Below are 21,931 nucleotides of genomic sequence, written 5' to 3' on the forward strand. Positions count from 1 at the left end.
TAAGGACTGATGTATGAATCAAACTTTCAATTATAAATCATAATGAAAAATATAGCTACTGAGGGCATTGGATATTTAACTTCCTGGGAGCAGGGGATGGTTTCTTTAGTCTGCATTCATTTTATGCACTGGATGCATTCTTGAAGGCTTTGCATTATTCAAGACTCATGAAATTCAAAGCAAATTATCCCATATTAATAAATTTCAAGTATGGTGGAGTGTATTCCCAGAGCACATACATCTACACCCATTGGTGTGTAACTTCCTTTTAACGGCGCTTTTCATTTCCTCAGCATGATCTCTGCTATTTTGCAGGAATGAATCTGCTAAACTGCTAGCGTGTTATATCATAATGGCTGGGAAGGCTTCTTCAGAACCTCCGAATGACCCTGAAAGTCTGGAATAAATGCGTGGCTTTTGCTGTGTCTTTGAACTACCACATTATCAGTGCTCAGATGGCATGGTCACGGGACATTTAAAAAGTATTTTAAATTATAATAGCTGTACAATTGCCACCCAAATCACTCGATGAAGTTCTGTGCTATGTGCACAGCAGTATAGTTCAGGAGGGAAGGAAGGAGAGAGAGAGAATGTTTATGTTTTAGAACCAAAGGGACAAAATTTGCAATTCACTTGTCTGAGCAGTGTGGGGATTGAACTTTTTTAATTTTTGGAGGCTTGCGTGATTTCTCACTTTGAGCACAAAATGACACCTTGTGAATGTTTTGTATTGCACAGTTGAACTAGATTAAGCAAAGGAAGGATGTATTGGCTTGTATAATCAAAGTCCTGAAATGGCAGGGAAGGAATGAATAGCTTTAAAGATTCAGGAACTTCTTAAGCTGTCAAATCTCTTTCCCTTCCTCTGCTCTCTTCCGCATGCTACCTTCATTCCTCTGGCTGTCTCCCCGAGGCTGCAGGGATGTTGCTAGCGCACCCCCCACTTCCACCCTCACAGCCTTGTAACTGGAGAACTAAGAGCCTTCTTAGTTTGTTAGAGAAGGATGCTGATAGGCTCTCCTTGGATCACAGGACCTCCACACACCCAGCCTCTTGATTTGAAGGTGAGGAGGAAGTACATACGATCTCCCCAAAGAACAGGACAAAACCAGCAAGGCTTATCACAGAAGGGCTTTGGGCACATTTGCAGCTTGAGGTGCCCCTAAAAGTTTGGCTTCCTGCAAGCTGCCTGGGGGCTAACGTCCCCCGTGGACCTCTGATGTGGGCTTTTGCTCTGTTCAGGAATCTCATGTTCCAACTTGTTGAAAATGGGTGGTGGCAGGGACTCCCCAGCTCTGCCAATCGTATTTCCTTTTCTTTCCTGGGCAAAGAGCTAAACTACGTGTAGCAGCCTCCCTTGCCTTATTGATGAAATAACTGAGCTCTGGCCAAAGGAATGTGATTGGACGAGATATGTGCCACTTCCAAGTGTTACCCCTAAGGCCTCCCGCCCTCTGCACTCTTTCTCTTACTGCCTGTTTGGTGCCGATGGGCAGCTGGAAGGCCCCCGCTGAAGGTGGTGGCCCCACAAGATGGACAGAACACAGGATCCTGAATCTCTGCTTGGAAGAGAAGCATCTGTTCATCCGGAAATCTATTTTAGACTTTATGTGAGGGAGAAATGAGCCTGTACTGTTGGAGTGATTATCAGTTTCAGAGTTTATGACAGCAGTGAGTGCTGCCCTAACCAACAGGTAGACTTGTCTCATTTTCTTCATCTTCCCTCATTCCTGCTTTCCTAAATGGCTGCCGGAGAACCCTGGAACCAGCAGAGCTGGGGCTGCATCCCAGCTCTGCTCTTTACCAGCAATGTCGCTTCACACAGGTCACCCAACCTCTCTGCCGTGCAGTTTTCTTACCTGTAGGATAGCCACGCCCACTTCACAAGGCTCAGGTGAAGTCTGAACTCTACAGGGCATCTAAAGATGCTCTAACTGCAGATTCAAGGTGTTGCTAGTATTTTCCCTCCAAACTGTCACAAGTAGCTTTATCCAAAATGACTTCCCACTGGTTCTGGCCACTTTAGAAAATGTCAGCTAGGAGATTCTTCAGTCTGAGAAAAAACAAGCCTTCCTGACTCAGGACACTCAATTATGTACTTGGGCGTAGCAAACCACTGTCGTCATTGATCCGCTTTTCATCAGGAGGCAAAGGCATTAGACAGACCCTAGGCTCTCACTCCACCTCTCTGGAGCTCCTCAGGTAGGAGTGATTCTCAGGGCCAGGCCCTGGCCCTGTGCTCTTATTCATTCACTCCTTTACTCTTTCATTCACTCATCTACGGACACACGCGTCCATCTGCTTTTCCATTCATCCACACCACAGATGCGCAGCCCATGCCCGCTCTGTGCTGGAGATACAGGAGTGGAAAGGAAAGGCACACCCTCACTCCCATGGAGCTCCCTCTCTCAGGGGAGGCCAGGGAAGAGTAACAAGTGCGGGGCCTGTGCAGGGTGCTGCGAAGGCTTGGGCAAGGCTTTCCACAGGTAGCAATGCCAAGCACAGGTTTCTCCAGGCAAAAGGACGACAAAGCTCTTTCCACCACAGCTACCAGCTACGGCTGAACTCAAGCTACTAGGGTCTTCCACTCGTTGACTGGATCATTTGGACACATCATCACTAGCACCACCACCACCAGTCCCTGCCGATCTAAGGCCTGCCCTGCCCCACTTCCAAGCTTCTGTGTAGCCCCGAAGCTATCAAAACCTCTCTCGTGCCCATCTCCCTCCCCATGACCACCCATGTGCACTCAAAGGGCCATAAACATCTTTAAGGCTTTATGTGTGTATGTATGTATGTATGGTCTCAAAAATGTTTAGTGTATATATGTAAATGCCTTAAAACATAATGTGTAGGTATATGTGTTTGCATACATACACGTACACACAAAGCATATATAGATATACATATATATAATTTCCAAATTTCCAAGAGAACAAATTGTTCAGTTGGTGGTTACCTGTTGTTACCTCAGACACCAAACTTGATTAAATTTTTCCAGTAGTGGAAACAGAAGGCAGCCTTCTGCTCCTTACACTTCTCACTTTGCAATCCTAGAAAGCTAACAGACCCAACAAACTTTGGAGGTGCCTGGCTCATCCAGAATTATTCTACCTTTTTCCTTTGAGAAAGCTTTATTATTGAAATGTCACTAACGATTTCTTTCCTTCCTTTGCTGCCTAGAATAATGTGCCCCTGTGATACATGCTGAAGCGTGAATGACTGACGAAGTGTGAATGACTGGAGGTAATTGAAGCTTCACTGAGGGGTGGGATGGGGCATATATTTTAATACATCGTCATCTCCACCCTGTCCCCTCCTGCTGGGACCTGCCTATTCGTGACTCCCAAATTGTTAAGATTTTTGATGGTCGTGAGTGATGCTTAAAGTGGAGAGAAAGGAAGGTTTTTTTCTTAGATTTTATTAGTTATAAGTGAGAATGATGATGGCACTATTAGCAGCAATCAACACATATGATTATATAATATATAATGAACCATTATAATACTTATTTCTCAGTGCTTGACATATTGCTTCATTTATGTCTTATAACTGTTCTATGAGATACGTTCTAATATTATCATCCTGACATTACCGCTGAGGAAGGTAAGACACAGAGAGGTTTAGTGACCTATTCAAAGTCACACAGCAGTGGCAGAGACAGGATTTGAACCCAGGAAGCCTGGCTCTAGAGTTCACCCTCTTTACCACTAAGCCATGTTGCTTTGAACTACTCTTAGGTGATCCAGTCCTGGGAGATTCAACTGAGAGGAACAGGAGATGTGCCTAGAACCCTCAGTAGACCCCCTGGCTCTGAACGTGAGGCCCCAAATTTCTGGGTCCTCCTCTCAGCAGGGGGCGCTCGTAGTCCACATTTTCTGAGTTCCCTCTTAACCGCAGATGTCTCAGATCCAGAACTCCTGACTTTCATTAGGCAAAGCCCTGATCTTAAAACTTTATCTATCATTCTTGAAGTATTTATAGTGTACTAATCAAAGGACTTACCCAATTCATGGTAATAATCAAACGAATGAGACAGTACGTTTCTTGGAGGACCTGCAATGGGTATCAAGACAACTGTAAGCCCAATAAACTTGCATGGGCCCCAAGCTTATAGCAGCACTTCCTGACTCCAGCCAGATAAAGGGGCACCAGTGGCAGGGATTTTGCTTCCCACACTCAGAAAGCACACTATCCAGACTAGATCAGTCCGGTTTGCAAGGTTGTGGGGCCCATGCTGGACTCTCTGCATTTCCCCTTTGGAACCTGTGCTGAGGTGTTTTCTCTCTAGAGACCTTTGTCACGTCCTTGGCCTGAACGCAGATGGGAGGAGCAACCCAGAAGGCCAAACTTCAGCACCAGAGACAGAAATGGAGGAGACCAAGTCTGGCAGAATTTGTATTTCTCACAGTGCGGGGAGGGGAACAGCTCCCAGCGGGCTCTCCAGGTCCTCCCTCCACCCTGGCAATACTCCGCATTACAGATTGGGCGAGGGGCCTAACTTTTGCCGGGGCCCTCGCCCTCGGAGCAGCTGCAGAGTCAACTGCCTGGCCGCGCAAGCTCCTCCGCCCCACTGCCCGTTCCCCAGCTCCCCGAGGAGCCCTAGCAGGCTTCAGGGCACCCGCATCCCCTCTCCCAGTGATCCCTTTTCTGGAGGTACTTTAGTATGAGAAAAATGATTCAAAATTAAACGAGAGGGAAAACAGAAGGGGCGGGGGACAGATGCCTGGCTTCTGATCCCAGGTCTGCCTCGCCCGGGCCCAGCAGCGCCCCTCGCAGGTCACTTACCGCTGTGCCAGGGTTTTCCCCTGGGCAGAGAGAAGAAAGTAAAACCCATCCCAGAGGGTCCGGAGCACAGCCCATGACTTAACTGGTGTAAAGCTTTAAGCACAGAGCCTGGCACGCCGGGGACACCCTGAACCTCGGCTGTTGTGATTAAGCTAATTCATGCAGGCCAGCACTCGGTAGAGAAGGAATCCTTCACTCTCTCACTATTGCTGTCTTTATTGATACCAGGGCAGGCTATTTCACTCTGGGTGACATCATCCAACTTCTGTCTTTTCCTGGAGGACAGCGTGCCCCCTCAGCTCACAAATCCCGCCCCCCCCCCAACCCAATCTCCCTCCTTCCAGGTAGCTGACCAGATGCCACGCGGAAGATCTCTCTCCTGGAATCAGGACCCCGGGCATTTATCCGCGTGATGAACTGGCTTGGAGTTGAGGTCAACTGAAGTTCAAGAAGGCTTCACATCTGACTTTTGCTCTGTTTATTGATTTGTGGCATTTGTAAGCCAAAGCACTGGGCCTCCAGGGCCAAGACCGCAGGCGCAACAATGCGGCCCTTCTCTAGTGTCCCCGTTTACCTTCCGGGAGCAGGCGGGGTGTGGCCAGAACTTCTGGGGTGGCGAGAGCACCAGGGTGTGGTAAGTACACTGGGTGTGGCTGCCCAGGACTGGCCTGGGAGAAGGCAACCCAGAGAGAAGCCACGGTGGCCTAGGGCTGCCTGCTGAGGCCAAGATGACTCCTGCTCTGTGGTGCGGCGGCTGCGGGGACTTGGGTTCTTAGCTCCTGGAGATCGCAACAGCAAGGACAGTAATAACAGCATGCTTTTACTGAGTACTTGCAGTGCTCCACAGCTTTTAAGGAAAAAATTTTATTTATTTACTTTTAGAGAGAGGGGAAGGGAGGGAGAGAGGGAGAGAAATAACAATATGTGAGAGATACAGATGCGAAGGATCTGTTGTCTCTCACATGCCCCTGACTGAGGACCCAACCTGCAACCCAGGCATGCATGTGCCCTGACTGGGAATCAAACCAGTGAACTTTTGACTCTCAGGCTGCCGCTCAGTCCACTGAGCCACACCAGGCAGGGAACACAGTTCTTTCTTAATTGTCAAGACCATGGGCTCTGTGTGAGTCCTGGCACCACCACTCACAAGCTTCATGAACTTGGGGACTCTATTTAACCTCTTGATTCTTCAACATCTTCATCTGTATGTAAGTGGAGTGGTTATAAGCACCTTCTTGAGGGCAGGGCTGGAGGTACCCCATTGACCCCACAGCTGAGGTGCTGGGGCCCCAGGAGGGGAAGGGAGAAATAGATTATGTGATGTCAGAGTAGGGGGACTTATCTTGGTGACCTTAGGACACTGGTTCCATGTAGGTATAAGTATGTGAAGCTAAGAATCCAGGAAAGAATTGTTAGAGAAGGAATTAAAAATAAGACTTTATATGAAAGAACCCAGCAGTAATTGAGCAGGGTCTTGAGCCCAGAAAACCAAAACATGGTTCATTGTAAGTCAGTGTAAGCAAAGCCCAGTTTGGTTGAAACATTTTAAGTAGCATAAAAAAGGTTTTCAATACAGTAGATAAAACATGGTATGCATTAGTTGTAAAACAAGCAAACAAAAAACCTAAAAAGTACCGCTCCTTCCTTTTCAGGTTGTGAGAGGACTCATTGGGAGAGCCCCAGGGTACTTTCTGGCCCAAGGTAACGTGGAGCTCACCTGGGGTTTTTGATGTAGATTTCACCTGCACGATTTCCTGCCGGTCTCGTAGCAACCCTGTGACACAGGCCCTCAGCCCAGCAGAGGCTTTGGGCACGCTGAAAGAGGCAAGCAAAGCTGAATCCCAAATTCTGGGCCCCCAGTCACTGTGCCTCACTGCCTCTCATTTACAAATTCACTGGAAGAAACACGGACAGAGCGCCTCACTGAGCTGAGCTGCCGCGGCTTAATTTAATTCATTGAAAGTTCCTATTTAACTGAATTCATAAGCGGTTATGAGCTCTTCCAACTGGGTACTGGGTTAGGTCCTGGATCCACGGAGGGGGAGGGTGTTGGCCTTGTCACGAGGAACTCAAGTTCCCAGGCCACTCCGCCAACCAAGGAAAGCCATGTGCTGGGACTGGGCGCCTAAGTCTAACAATTCTCTCTGCTTGTAACTCCATCAGGATCGTTTCTTCTTATTTATTTAGAGGGAGGGGAAGAGAGGGAGAAACAGAAGGAGAGAAATATCAGTGTGCCAGAGAAACATTGGGTTGTCTCTCTCACACCCCCAACTGGGGGACCCTGACCCACAACCCCAAGCATGTGCCCTGATGGGGAACTGAACCAGCGACTCCACTGTTGGTAGGCCAGGGCTCAACCCAATGAGCCACACCAGCCAGGGCCAGACAATTTATTGAGCTTCTTTACCTCTTTTGAGGATCTTAACTAAAGACATCTACCTTGTTTTGCTTGAAATTCCCCTATCTAGGTCGAGGTTTAAAGTAGATTGCTAAATAAAAAAGAAAGAAGAGAGAGAGAGGGAGGGAGGAAGCGACATTTGTCAGTAGTCTGTCCTTGAAAAAGGAGAATAATTTGATAAGGTTTTCAGGAGAGGAAAGACCCTTCCCCCGGGGCACACACCCCTCTGGGCAAGGGCCTCCTCTAAGTAGTGGGCTTTGGAAAATTACTTCCAGATTCTAGAAGGAGGCCAGGAAAGTGTCAGTTGTTGAGAAATGAGGAAGAAAACAGTTGATGAGATGACTATCGGCAAGTGTAACCCGCCCCCCAAATGTGCCATGGATGGCTGTCTAGGGAAACTTGGAACTCCAAAACTCGTGCATTTACCAAACAGAGAGGCATGGAATAGCCTGCAGGGAGTGTGCTAAACATCACGATTTAAGATAAAGCAAACCGGACCCCTGCCCCCAGGGGCCTCAGAGTATAATCTGGGACTAAATGTGAATAGAGAAAGGCGTCACCTAATCTGTCGCATTAACCTGAGTGTTCAAAGCTTTGATGGGACAGTAAAAATGTGTGGCTAGCATGAAGGGAGTCCTGGAAAGGAGGCGTGGGAGCCCACCCCCTTGGTGTCTGCCCAGCCCCCAGGAGGACCAGTCCACTCAGAAGTGTGAGCTGCCTGGGCCAGAGGAAGTTTTCTTGGACTCTCCATACCTGGAAATTTTGTCCCCTTCGTACTTACAGAGGCTTTCTCTATGCCCAGGGTTGTTCTAAGCGCCTGGCACCCGATGGTTCCTTTAATCCTCAGAATAACTCCATGGCATAGATGTACTGTCCCCACAATAGCTTCAAAACTTGAGGCCTTGAGAGGTGGCAATGTCATATAGCCAGTGGGGCGGCAGAGAAGGGTGGTCTGGAGCTGGGGCCCCACCCTCACCACACGGCACTGGTTCTCCTACGGGCTCCAGAACAGCTTCTCCTGAGTGGTGTGGGTTCCTCGGCCACTTGATCACTGTGCAGGAAGGACCCAAATCAGGCATGCCTGCCGTTGCAACTTAATCATGTGGCATTGAGTTTATACCCTGGCCTTATGTAAGTATGGGCCTCACGTGTCGGTTTCCACGGGCCTGACAGCCTCAGGGTACTCAGGGAAAATGAAATTCCCTACTAGGATCATCGAAGGACCAAAACCCCAAGCATCTGAGTCAGGGGCCCGTCAGAAAACGGATGGTCCAAGGTCCTACAGCAGCAGGACTTAGGACTAGAATTGAGTCTCCTTGACTTCAGTAGTGGTACTTAATACTTGGACAAGAAAAGAGAGAGACTTGAACTGCACAGGAATAAAGTTTGAGAGCATCAAGCCACGTTTGCAAACATACTCTTAAAGATCCCCCCAATTGAGGACTTAAATGGGTATCATGTAGTTTTTTCCTCCTTCACTTGTGGGGCCTAGGCTCCCTCAGGGTGGGGGCTTTGTGGAACCCCTAGATGGCGGAGAAGCCCAGGCTCCAGTGAGAATGGGGGAGGTGGGGCCCAGAGGCCAGGCAATAAGACAAGTGTGGTTTAGAATCTTGTTTGAAAGCAGGTAGACTTGAGAAGCCTGCAGGGCTTTCGAGACACTGTGAAGTGGGTTGAGTTAAACAGAAACTGGACAGCTAATAGGGTCTCAGAGCAGAGGTTCGTAAAGTTTTTCTGTTAGAGTCTCAGGACTTTCTGTGGTTAGAGAGAGGAGGGCCTAGGGCCCTTGGGATGTGGGCTTGGGTGTGGCCTGGGAGTCAGAGGGCTGAAGATAAACTTCCCAGCCCCACCCACTTCCAAGCCCTGGAGGTATTAGTACGAGATAGGGAGAATGCAGTTCTAGTTCGAAAGGAGTTGGGTTTCTAGCTATTGACAAAGTTTTAAGAAAACAGGGCCTGGAGGGGAGGGGAAGGGAAGGTGCCTCTGGAATCCAGGAAATCTGAAAGAGCCAGAAAGCCGTCACTTTTCCAGTTCAATTCAGTTCAGCAAATTCAACTCAACACCTCTGTGTACCTGGCAGGGTGATGGAAGTCAAGAACACAACAACGAATAAGTTATACAAACTGTCTCTGCCTGCAAGAAGTATAGAGTCTAAAGATAGAGGCCGATGAACAATACAGTGAAGTCGGCATTTGATTGCTCCTGCGCCGAGACAGCTGGGCCAGAACGAAGGTGTCGGGAGTGGCTGCCCCTGTGCTGGGTGCGGAGCCCCCAGGGGGGAAGTGCCGGCCAAGTGGCGGCTGAGCCCCTGCATTTAATTCTCCCTTCTCCAGATGTGGCACGCACAAATACAGTGTCTGTATACATGTAAAACAATAGGCATAGACAGAATAAACTGTGACAATTCTCTGTCCCCCCTTTTATGACATTCTGCCAATAGGTAACTGTTAAGGGTGAAGCCTTCTTCACGGGTCGCTGTGACACCCCTGGCCCCTGTCCTCCTCTCACTTTCTGCAGAGGCTGGGGGAGGCTGGAGAGGGCTTCACCTAGCCGGTGAATTGGGGAACAATAATGGGCATGCTCAGAGCAGGGGTTTCCTTTCTTCATCACAGGGGTGAGCTATCTGCCAGAAACACGATTCTCCTCTGCCCTGAGTTACCAGCACATGCCCACCTCCTCCCTCTCCCCCAAGGCGTGCACCTACGGGGCAGTTGGTGAGTGTGTGACGTGCCCTGACCAGAAACCCATGGTCAATGCATACACATTAAGTTGTATCATCCCCCTGTATTCACTGGAGTCATTGGAATGCTACCAGGAGAACCTGACAGTTGTTGCTTCATCAAATTAGTTTAGGTCACCCTGGCTAGTGTGGCTCAGTGGATTCAGTGCCAGCCTGTGATCCAAAGGATTGCCGGTTCAATTCCCAGTCCGGGCACATACCTGGGTTTTCGGCCAGGTCCACAGGGTGGGGTGTGTAACCACACATTGATGTTTCTATCCCTCTCTTTCTCCCTCCCTTCCCCTCTCTCAAAATAAATAAATAAAGTTAAAAAAATTAGTTTAGGTCAATTTGTAACAGACTGCTAGAAATTAGATGAGTCATATAAATTTTAATAAACACTATCAAAATCCTTTCTGAAAATCTTTGTTAATCTCCCTATTAACAGTGGTGGAGAAAGTTCTTTTCCTGTATCCTCAGCAACTCTGGGGTCTTCTTTTCATTTGCACGCTTCCCTTATCCATTCTGGAAGCACATAGTAGTAGAGTGAAAAGAATAACTACGATTTATAGATCGAAGTGCTACATTGCACTAAGCAATTTGCAAATACTATCTCACTTAATTCTGACAGCCTCATCCTACAGGGTATGAACAGCTTCTGATTTACGGACCAGGCAACAGAAGTTCGAAGAGGTTAAAAAGCTTGCCAGCGGTTCTGAACGGTGAGGGACAACACAGCTGGTAAACTCAGCAAACTCTTCTGAAGCCTGCACATGCAGGAGCAGAATCATTTAGGAAGGAAGGAAGGAAGGAAGGAAGGAAGGAAGGAAGGAAGGAAGGAAGGAAGGAAGGAAAGATTTCATGACAGGGCCTGTTACTGTTTTAAAAATACAATTTAATTGGCATTTGATTATTCGAATGGTACCTCAAGGTTATAGTTACGAAATCAAGTCTCTTAGCCTCTAAGAGTGCCAAAATAAAGGCTTGTTTTTAGAGGAAAAATCTCCCTTCAGATTTAGGAGCTGCCAATGGATGGCTCCTCCCAGCTGATCACTCGCCTGATCTGTCTTTGCAGGAGGTGATGGGGGGCACCATTGACTCCCTTTGAGAACACAGGGCCAAGACCCGAGAGTTCCGGTTTCCCCAGGCCAGTGTGAGATTCCAGATGGTAGATTCAGCTCTGACTTCGTGTTTGCCCTCACAGTGGCAACGTAGAGGAAGATGCAAGATGTGTGTGTGCACACACGTGCTCTCCTTATGTAAAAGGGTCGGAAGGGGAATGTGGAAAGAGTGTAGAATGCGTGGGTTTGTGGGAGATAGGCAGTGACGGCAATTTGGAGAAGCTGGCCCCAGCCATCATTTCTTGAAACACCACAAGATTAAAAATGATGAGTTCACAGGGTGCTAAGACCAGCCCTGGAGGTAATGATTTCTTTCCTTCATTTAAGAAAAGAAGACAGCTTCCTATAGTGTATTATATTATATAATATAATAAAAAATTGAACAACAGTTAAAGTAAAAATAAATAAAAATATTTTTATAAGATACAAAATATCCAAAATTAATATTAAATAATATTATAGAAACCATGCTTGGTTATTAAATATTTTATAAAATGAAACCATTTACAAATCTAGTATTTAAGATCCACAGAGTTGCCAGTGTAAAAAGTCAACACCAGGCTTCATGTGTGCTGTGTCGCACCCTGCATTTTTTTGTCTTTCATCTTCATAGTTTGATTATGATGTGTCTTTCAGTGTATCATTTCTGGGATTCAGTCAGCCACTTGAATCTGTAAAGTTGGTTCGTTTGTTTTGTCTTTCAACAAATTAGGAGAGTTCTAGACATTAGTTCTTCAATATTTTTTAAGGCCCACACTTCCTTCTCTCTTTTGGTATTTCAGGAACACAGATGTTAGATCCTTGGTTATTTTTCCCCAGCCCCTGAGGCTCTTTTCCCTGTTTCCTCTGTGTTGCCCCGATTGGATACTTTTTATCGATCTGTCTTCCAGTTTACTGTCTCCTCTACAATCTCCATTTTGTTACTGACTCATCCAGTGAGAATTTTTATCTCGGATATTGTATTTTTCCCTTCTAAATTTCCATTTGGTCCTTTTTTTATATCTTTGATTTCTTTGCTGAGATATTCTAGTTTCAAGAATGTTTTTAATTACCGTTAGAATTTTTGTGATCGTTCCTTTAAAATCTTCATCAGATAGTTCCAATACTTCTGTCTCTGGGCACTAACATCTGCTGATGTATTTTCCAGTGCAAGACGAGATTTTCCTGGTTCTTGCTGTGCCACGTAGTTTTGGGTTATATCTTAGAAGTGCTGCGTGGTGTGTTACGAGACTTTGGTTCCTCTTTAAGCCTTCTATTTTAGCAGGCAGCCAACACATTTAGATTTAGAACACACATCCTGGCCCACTTTTGTGGGCTGTGGTTTGAATATTAATCTACTTCTTGAACCTCTGCAGGGCTGTCCTGGACCGCCCCACTGTGCAGGACCAAGAGGCCCGTCTGAAACCTGGCTAGAATTCCACGCTGCAGTTCAAGTCTCAGAGCTTTTTTGCTGTGTTGCTTTTCGTTGGTTTTACTGCTTGGGCTGCTCAGAGATGAGTCTGGGACTTTGTACTTGGATTTAACGGGTCTCTTTATCCTACTCCCTCTTCTTACAATCCTCCTCCCACTCTCTAGTGGGAAGGGGAGGAGGAGGCTGCTGCTTTGTGGTTAGTGCTGGGCCAGTGCCGACAACAGGGTCCCACCCCACATTGTCTCACCACTGTGCTTGGCGGTGAGAAGCAGCAATGCCTTTGCTCACATTAATTAAATGTGGCAGGGACAGCCAGCAGGTCTACATATGAAACCTAAAGCTACAGAACTTCTAGGAGAAGAAATAGGGGAAAGTCTTGGTGATCCTGGATTAGGTGAAGACTTTTGAGATAGAACACAAAAAGCATGATCCATTAAAAAAAGCCCTGATAAATTAAGCTTCATCAAAATTAAAAACATCTGTTATTCAAAAGACACTGTTAAGAGAATGAAAAGACAAGCTTCAGACTGGGAGAAAATATTAGCAAAACAGGACCTATATCCAGAATATATAGAGATTTATCACCCTGGCTGGTGTGGCTCAGTGGATTGAGCATGGGCCTCCAAACCAAAGGGTTGCTGGTTCAATTTCCATTCAGGGCACAGGCCTGGGTTGCCAGACAGGCCAGGTTCCCAGCAGGGGGGTGCAAGAGGCAACCATATACTGATGTTTCTTTCTCTCTCTCCCTTCCCCTCTGTCTAAAAATAAATAAAATCTTAAAAAGATTTTTTTTTGCAAAACTCGGTATGAAAATGAACACCCTAATAAAAATGTGCAAAACCCTTGACTAGACACTCCACCAGAGAAGAGATACGGGCAGCAAACCAGCACAGGATAAGAAGCTCATCGTAAGGGAAATACAAATCAAAACCACAATGAGGTGCTGCTCCACTTACTTATTAGGACGGATAAAACAAAACAAAACACTGGTCAGTACCAAGCGTCAGTGAGGCTGTGGCGTGCCTTGGGACACTGACACGTTGCTGCTGGTGTTAATGACAGTGCCACAGCGACTCTGAAAAACAGCCTGGCAGTTTTTTACAGCACTAACATTCACTTACCCACCATCCAGGAATCCTGTTCTTCAGCAATTGTCCAAGAGAAGTGGAAATTTATGTTAACACGGAAACTGGTGTATGAATATTTGTAGCAGCTTTATTCTTAGTGCCCTCAAATTAGAAACCGTCCAAGTAGACTTCAAATGGAGAATATATAAGCACACTGCAGTACATCATATTGAATAATTAAGAGGAACAAACTGCTGCTCCATGTAACAACGTGGGTGAACACATAACACCCAGTGACGGAAGCCGTACCCCAAAGGCTCCATCCATCCTGAGAAAGGCACAAGTGCAGGGGAATGAAACAGGCCTGGAGGTGGAGACTGACTGGGAAGAGGCCTGAGGGAGTTTGGGGGGGATGAAATTGTCCTAGTTCTCGATTGCGGTGACTACATGTGTGTATGTGTCTGTTAAACTCATTGGTAGGTGCACACACTCTCACAGATTTTTATGTGAATTATACCTCCACAGACCTGACATTTAAAAAAATGCATGAAGCTTCATTTATGGAAATCGGCAAATTTCCCCCCCCTTTCAGCCCTTGGAGAGTTCTGGCCGTGCAATCATTGAAGAATCCGTAGCATTTTTCTGGTTAAGGAATGGATGTGTGGGGCCCCGGGTGGTGGGCAGGGCATCTCAGAAGATGGCCCCATCTGAGCAGAGGCAAGCCCATGTGGGTCGAATTGTGAGAGCAGGTGCTGAAATGACCTGGAGGTCACTCAAAGCAGAGGCCTGTGTCACAGTTAAGAGAGCAGGCTCCGGGGTGAGACAGTCTGAATTTGAACCTGGCTCGTCTACTTCCTATCTTCGTGACCTTGGGTAAGTTACTCAACCTGCCTGGAACTCAATTTCCTTCTGTCTACAGAGAATGCTAATAGCTACATGATTTACAGTGTTGAGGACTAAACTGATTAATACCCTCAAGTGCATAGAAGAGTGCTGAGCATAGAGTAAGTGCTCAATTAATGACAATTGATGAGGCTTTAGAGGAGCCAGGGCTGAGCGAAATAAGCCAGGCAGTGAAAGACAAATACCATATGATATCACCTTTAACAGGAATGTAAACAACAAAACACACAAGCAAGCAAAATATGACCAAAGACACTGAAATACAGAACGTGCTGACAGGGTCCAGAGGGTAGAGGGGAGAGAAGCACAGAGTAAAAGGGGATGGACTCACATGAATAAGTATGAAAGACACATGGACAATAACTAAGATGTGGGGCGGAGATGGGAGGGGGTGGGGAGCACTGGGTGGGGGCAGGGCTGGGAATACAAGAAAGAAAACTGTACTTGAACAAAAGTTAAATAAAAAAAAAGAAGAGCCAGTTTGGGTGCCACTGAGTTCCATGGAAGGATTTTAATTTTAAAAGGTGCGGCAGCCACATGATCAGACCTTTGTTTTGGAAGGGTGGCGCTGGTGGCTGCTGTGGAGCAGGACGTCTGACGTTAAGCTCTGGAGGGGACTTCTGTGATGGCCCCAGAGGCCTGAGCCGGGGCAGGAGAATATCAGTTCTGTATCTCTGGGGAATGCTGATGCACCGAGTCTTGACAGAAGGAAGAAATAGCGAATGTGCTATGGTCTAGGAGCCTGAAGATGCAGCTCCCGTCTTCCGTCCTTCACCAGGACCAGTCAGGATGCTCAGAGAGGTGATGTGCAGAAGCACTCAAAGCAGTCTACCTGTCTGTCTAGACCGGGTGGGAACCACACACACCCCGCCATCGCCCAAGTAATAAGTTTACAAAGAATTCTGATTTACAGCGTGTGTCTTTCTAATTTGGAGTGCGCTCTCTCTTTCTTATTTTTTCTTTAAAATAAAAGACACAATTTTCATTTTCATCAGTAAGTTTATTGATGATATTTTGAGTATGCCAGCTAACTCCTGCATGATTGTTCTTAATTAATGTCTTGAGTTAATCGCTACCACCTTCAGTTGGTCTACCCAACCATGGAGCATCTTCCAACGAGAAATCTCCAGCACCAAATTTCGTGAACCACTTTTGACATGTTTGATCAGTCACAGCACCTTCTCCACACACTGCACAAATCTTTTATTGCATTTCCGTTGCATTTTTATTTTTGAAATAATAAAGCACAATATGCTGAAAATGTTGTGCATTTTCTTCCATCTTCGGTATTAAAATGGCCACACAAAAATTCACCAATTTCAGTAAGTTTTTTTTAATGCACGCTGGTATGACAGCTGTCACAATACAATCTAACAGAATTGTTTTGAATTAAGTTCAAGACAGCTAAGCACTACAGGACCATTCCTACCAATCTTGGCTGTGACCACCTCAGATGACAGAAAATGGTAAGAGATGCAGTTTATACATGAAAATGAATGTACCCTTGAAGGGCAATTTATTGCTGAGTTTTGTGCTGCAAACATACACACAGGTCACTGGTCTTTAATAGTCTAACTTACACATCTTCATGGTTTCACTGTCGTCTCAACCCGTTCTCCCCTTAGCAGAGTCCCTGCTTTCCTCCAGCACACACTAGGACTGATAACTTGCCCCCAGCAAGGCTCCCAATATCTTCTCCTTCAACCCAACAGCATTTAAAATATCGGGCGATGACTGTGAATGAGCATGTGCATGCAGCGGACATCCTTGCTTTGTCCAACCATTCCTCATAGACTCCTTCTCATCAAATCTGCATTTGCCCCAGTCCTCACCTTGCACCTCGGCAGAATCCGGCTTTAACGTACTGTCTCCTAGGTTGGGTCTCATTCTGAACTTATCAAGTGTCACCTCACCCATATCTGAAGTATCAGGCATGGGAGCATTACAGCCAACCATCCAGACTAATCCAAACCAATATTCCACTGGATGCTAATGGTTCCATGCAGTACCTTTTCAAGCTGGAAGTCCCGTATCTCAGAGTAAAAGCAGTTTCCTGGGGAAGGCTGAATTCAGCCTTCTGCCAACCTCCTTCCTCTCCCCAACCTGTGAAGGTGGGTCATGTGATGAAATGCCAGACATCACCATTTCACGACTTGTTAGAAGGCAGTCTGGGCTAGAAGCCGCTTGAGACCTAATGAGCCAGCATCTTTAGGGGGAGTGGGAGAGGTAGATTACCTTTTGCTTTAAACCAAAGAACTATAAATCCCCATCAGAAACTTCCTGTGTGGCTGTGGACAGGGCAGTTTTCAGACACGGGGTACTCAAAAATGTTTATCCAGAAATATTTACTTTAATGCATTTATTGCCTCATGCCTGATCCCCAAACTCCCAAAGAATCCTGAACTTTTATTTTAAAAATAAAGTATTTAACATGTGCCTTTTAACACAAAGTACTGAAATTTTTGGGGGGTTGGGGGCAGGTAGATTTCAGAAACAACAAATGGCCATTCCAAGCTATGCATCAGGTGTTTGTAGCTATATGCGGGTTTGTCTGCAGGTGTATAGTTTGTGCTTGGATTTTCCTATTGGCTTGGATTTCCTATTATCAGAAGACAGGGCACACAGCTTTAGGGGCGAGTTAACTTTTTTTAGTGCATCTTTCGGTTATTCTGTTTTCCTTTCCCTCCATCAACAATGGTTGCCTATCAGAGTGATTTACTTGGAAATTTCTAAGTAGGGTGTCTTCCATGGTATGTTGCTGAGCTTTGTTCCCTGTGATCCTTGCACACACAGTAATCACAGATCACACTTAATAGTCTGATGGTTTTATTAACAAGTATATAATACATATATTGCATACTGTATATAGTATATGAGGGCTGTACAGTACAAATTCATGTTCACAGTTTGACATGACAAAATGTCATTACTGAATTCCCATTGGACTACAGAGTAGAAACAGAGAAGGTACATTAAACATTCACATCTTTAGTAAGAAAGATTACCAAAATGTTTCAGTATTTGCAAGTATACTAATGCATGCTAAAAACCTTTACCCATTCAGTCTTATTAGCTTATAAAATATATTACACTTTATTAAAAATTTCTGCATAGTTTATACAAGTATTAAAGTACTGTCAATGTAATAATCCTGCTACGCTTGCAGGGATGGGTTAAGAGATGCTAAGCAGAAAGATTATTTTGACCCTCTAACAACACTAAGTACATAACAGCAAAAAAAAGTGCTAGTATTTGTAAAACATAATATTGTAGCCCTCGTTTAATGCATGGAAAATTGCTTTGTAAATGTCTTATTTCTGAAGTAAATTTGCAATCATTTAGAAATTATTATCCTTGACCAAGAAGGGAATAAATACCACTCTGAGCAACTTCATGTATGAAAGCAATTCCTTCAAGATGACTGTTATTTTCAAACCAGCGGATTTACTGTAAAACTTTAGGTCTTTGAGACTGCCTTGAAAACAATCTCACCAGGAATGATGTGCAGACATACACAGCATCGGCAACACTCTTTCAAATTCCACATTAGTGCAACAATGATAGTGCAGATGGGTGTAAGAAAATATACATATGTAGTTCCCCCGTAAATCTGTTCCCAGGCTCTTGAAACTTCTGCATGTTTAGCATTTCCTCAGTTGAACATAGCTATACAGTGCTAGCCCATTCTCCAAACCAGGTGACTCAGGACTTCAATGCCCATTTCTGATGCAGATTCACATTTTACAACTCTAAAATATGATGGGTTCAGATGGAATCTTTCTGACTTCTTCCTTCCAAGATGACACTTGGATAGTAACTGAAGAAATTCTCTAACAATTTATACAACACTAACTCCATGTTTACAAATCATTCTCACCCACTTAAATATTGCAATTAAAATCACCATGGATAGGAAAACCACACTCAAAGGGCATCTCAACATGTTTGAGGCCTCCCACAATTACAGCTAAAAATGACTAAGAGACTAAATTTCTCAACTATCATAGTAAAATACAAATATATATAAAAAAGTAAAATTTGGAAAGAGCCGATTGGTCAAGTATATAGTCTAGCATGGGAACAGAGAATGGCTTCTCTGGGTTGCTCCCCCGCCTCAAGTTCAAAAGGAACTTTGTAAATGAACTGTTAGCATAATCAAAGCTAAATAATAATGTCTCTGTAGGGTCTTGCTTGCACTACTGAACAGAATTTTTATACGCCACAGCACACATTAAATTTCATTAGAACCCACGAAACTTTCTATACACTGGACTCAAACTCAAAAATAACCATACAAGAGCCATTTTTATCCCTCAATTCACATCTTAGTGGCAAACATACAAAAAAAACCCCAAATTAAAGAAGAGCCCAATTAGGATGTTTTTAATCAAATTGTTCTAAGCAAATTCTGCAGTGCTTAAAAAACAAAACAGAACAAAAAAACCCAAGTGCCAGATAACACATCACTTTCCACTTTTTCAATCACATTTCCTTTCAGTCGGGTTCAGAGAGCTGTTGAGTGAGATCTCTTAGGTGCACTGTCTTTACTTTCATGAACAACTAACTTGTATGAACACAGCGCCAAAGTAAGCTTCCCACACAGTCCGCAGGCCTCCAGAATCACCTATGCACTGATGCCCTAAGAACAGTGTATTTCTCCCAGGCAAGGTTGTGTTGGATCCTGAGTTGTGGCTGGGATGCATCTTCAGGATGCCCTTCTTCTCCATCCTCTACGAAGGGCCATTTGGTTATACACGCCCCCATTTGACCACCACCACCAATTCCTTCCAATTTAGGACCAATAGCATCTTTACACATGAATTATTTTTATTGGCATATAGACTATGGTGCTCAAAAGCCTGCTTTTGAAAGACTTCCCCCAAATAATGGTGCTATTTATCTTCAACATAAACACGAGTCATTTTCAGTCTGTTCTTCGGACAGGACACTTGATAGTGAAAGGAGATTGCCAGCCCCGATGGTAAACGTTTGCGAGTTTTTGAGCTACACATATGCATCCCTGAACTGTGATTTTTCTGTATTTTTCACAAATCTGCCCCCAAGTAAAGGTCTGTGTGCTTCACGACTATTCACAAATAGTGTCACTCAGGTCTTATTGAACCGACCAAAGCACTAGCAGATGCTTATTCATGATACATGTTATGCATGCAAATGACAGCCAATTTGGTGCCTGTGTAGCTCACACAGAAACTGTACGGAAGCTATGTGAGAAATTTGATACGGGGATATCATTACCACTCGATGTTTCCTTGTTTGTGATAAAAAGCTCTAAGTAGGTTGGGTAAAAGGCCATTCAGATCTTATCCGAAAAATTTTTAAAAATAATTACTGGGCAATTATTTTTGTGGTGTCTGTACTGTCAATGCTGGATGATCTCCATTAAGGACACTGTAGGGAAGGAGACCGGTGCAAGGGGAACTCCATCAGAGTTTTCGCTTTGCAGGACAGCTTAACACAGCTGAACGTGCACAGAGACCGAAGCTCTAGGAACGCCCCGTGCAGCTAACCAGAGGATGAAATCTCCCCGAAGAGCCCTGGCTGGCTTCCTTGTTTGCCCCTCTGCTCCAATTTCATGCGATGCAAATACATCCCTTGAACTGAGAATCACCTACATCAACAGCTCTAGCCCCGTCTCCCAGTGGTGACAAAGACCTCCTCCTTACTAGCTGTAGGCACAAGGAGGGGAAAGGACTTAACTTAGCTGGTGTGATCAATCCAAGCTGCCAAGCAGGACTGGTGAAGGACGGTGAAAGAGACGACTGCACTAGCTTCAGCAACCCGTGAAGGGATCCATCCACCCACCTTCTGCTGCGCAGCACAAAATGCGATCACAGGGCTCAGAGGTATGAATGTCTCTGGCAAGGACTACCAGGCTGGATACTGTATTTCTAATACATTTACTTCTTTAGAGGAATACATGGACAAACCGACAATTGGTTCTGTTAGTTTACATGTTCCCTTGTTCTCATTACATTAAACGTATCTGTAAGAAGGGTTTGCTTAGCATCCCCGGAAAAAAAAAAAAGTGTTCACATTCTTTAGGTCTGACCCGTGGTAAGGAGAGGGGGGGAATTAGAATATTTACTACTGACCATATGGAAGTTTGAATGATATAAATTCAGAGATTCAGACCAGCTGAACCAAAATTAAAATGTACATGTAAAAAATGAGTTAGACAATGAGGGGGAGGATGAGAGAGCTGGGCGAGTGGGGCACCGAGGCGGGAGGCGGAGACACTCAGACTAGCATGTGGCGTTTCCTGTGGAGGGCAAGGTGGTCAGAACGGGAGAAGCTGCGGTCACAGTCTGGACACTGGAAAGGTTTGATTCCAGTGTGTTTTCGAAAATGTCTTGTGAGTTCATCCGACCGAGCAAACTTCCATGTGCATCCTTCCCATGTACATTTGTAGGGTTTTTCTCCTGCAAAAAAGAGAAAATAAAATAAGCTTTTTTTTTTTGACAGCAAAAGACTATAGTAAAGGCAAGTAACATTAAATTTTTTAGCTAAAGCTCTTGACGGATTATTGCAAAGGTGTGTTTATCCATTTGTCCTTCAATAACAGTGCCTTATAAAAAAAAGGTCTATAGGACAAGCAATACACATTTAATTAATTCTCTTTAATATTTAACTGGCTTGTTGCCCCAGGCCTGCAAAGGAGGGAGCTAATTTTAAGAATGCTTATACCAGAAAGGTGCAGAAATCCATTCCGAGGGGCTAAATAATTTTGGTTTTGTCCTCAAGAACGGGGATGGATAACTTAAGGAACACCTGGTGACCTGTACTGTCAAGTCTTAAACCTGTTTAGGAGCTTAGTTACGTGCAGTTCTAGCCCAAATTGAGAATTTGTGGGATTTTCACGTTCTTTTGAATAGTCTTCCAAAAATCTGGAATCTCTACCAACTAAAATATCTGTTGGGATTCCAACATCTTTTGTTCAACCAACAATAACTATGCCTAAGAATAACGCTGTAATCAGAAGCACTAAAAATACAGTGATCCCTCCCCACCCTGCCGGAAGCCAGGCTCCTCCAGTTCCCCTCAGTCGGATGAGGGTTATTTGCAGAGGAGAACCAGAAGACCCCTGTGGGAAAACCCTGGGGAGAGCCATGATGAAGACCCTCACAAAGAAAGAGGCTTTTAATGGCTATCTCACACGTTCACCTTAGTAAAACTAGGTAATGGGCATCACAAAATAATTTCCATTGCCTGTTCTCCAGAAACCTTACATGACTGTTATTCCTTGGCCTTTCGGTAGGATATTCAAAATATGTCTGATCTGTTTTGCCGCACAGAAGATAAATGCTAAGAGGTATTTTTTCCTACATCTGAATTCTTCAGCAAATATTGAATTCAGTCTTTTCAATCGTAGGCTGGAATTTGGTAGCATCCACTTCTGAGGCCCCACTAATGGCCTGGGGGTGCTTTTATGAACCTCTTTGTCATAGGGCTGGGTGACTGGGAGTTTCTCTAAATGCAAGGCTATCTATCTACCCCCCTCAGCTCGCT

General features: G+C 45.1%; 1 protein-coding gene across 3 annotated transcripts in view; it reads right to left on the reverse strand.

Annotated features, from left to right (window-relative positions):
* Positions 1-17,213: 17,213 nt before the first annotated feature.
* KLF3 (KLF transcription factor 3) overlaps positions 17,214-21,931 on the reverse strand; it is a 33,836-nt gene continuing 29,118 nt past the window's right edge. For all 3 annotated transcript variants that reach the window (XM_037064346.1, XM_037064348.1, XM_037064347.1), the window contains exon 6: positions 17,214-20,844. In XM_037064346.1, coding sequence (XP_036920241.1) covers positions 20,663-20,844 — 182 coding nt within the window. In that variant the 3' untranslated portion in view covers positions 17,214-20,662. The remainder of the gene's footprint in view (positions 20,845-21,931) is intronic.

The sequence above is a fragment of the Sturnira hondurensis genome, unplaced genomic scaffold (assembly GCF_014824575.4).
Source record: "Sturnira hondurensis isolate 20B ecotype Veracruz unplaced genomic scaffold, ASM1482457v3 Scaffold0015056, whole genome shotgun sequence".
Classification (NCBI taxonomy): Eukaryota; Metazoa; Chordata; class Mammalia; order Chiroptera; family Phyllostomidae; genus Sturnira; species Sturnira hondurensis.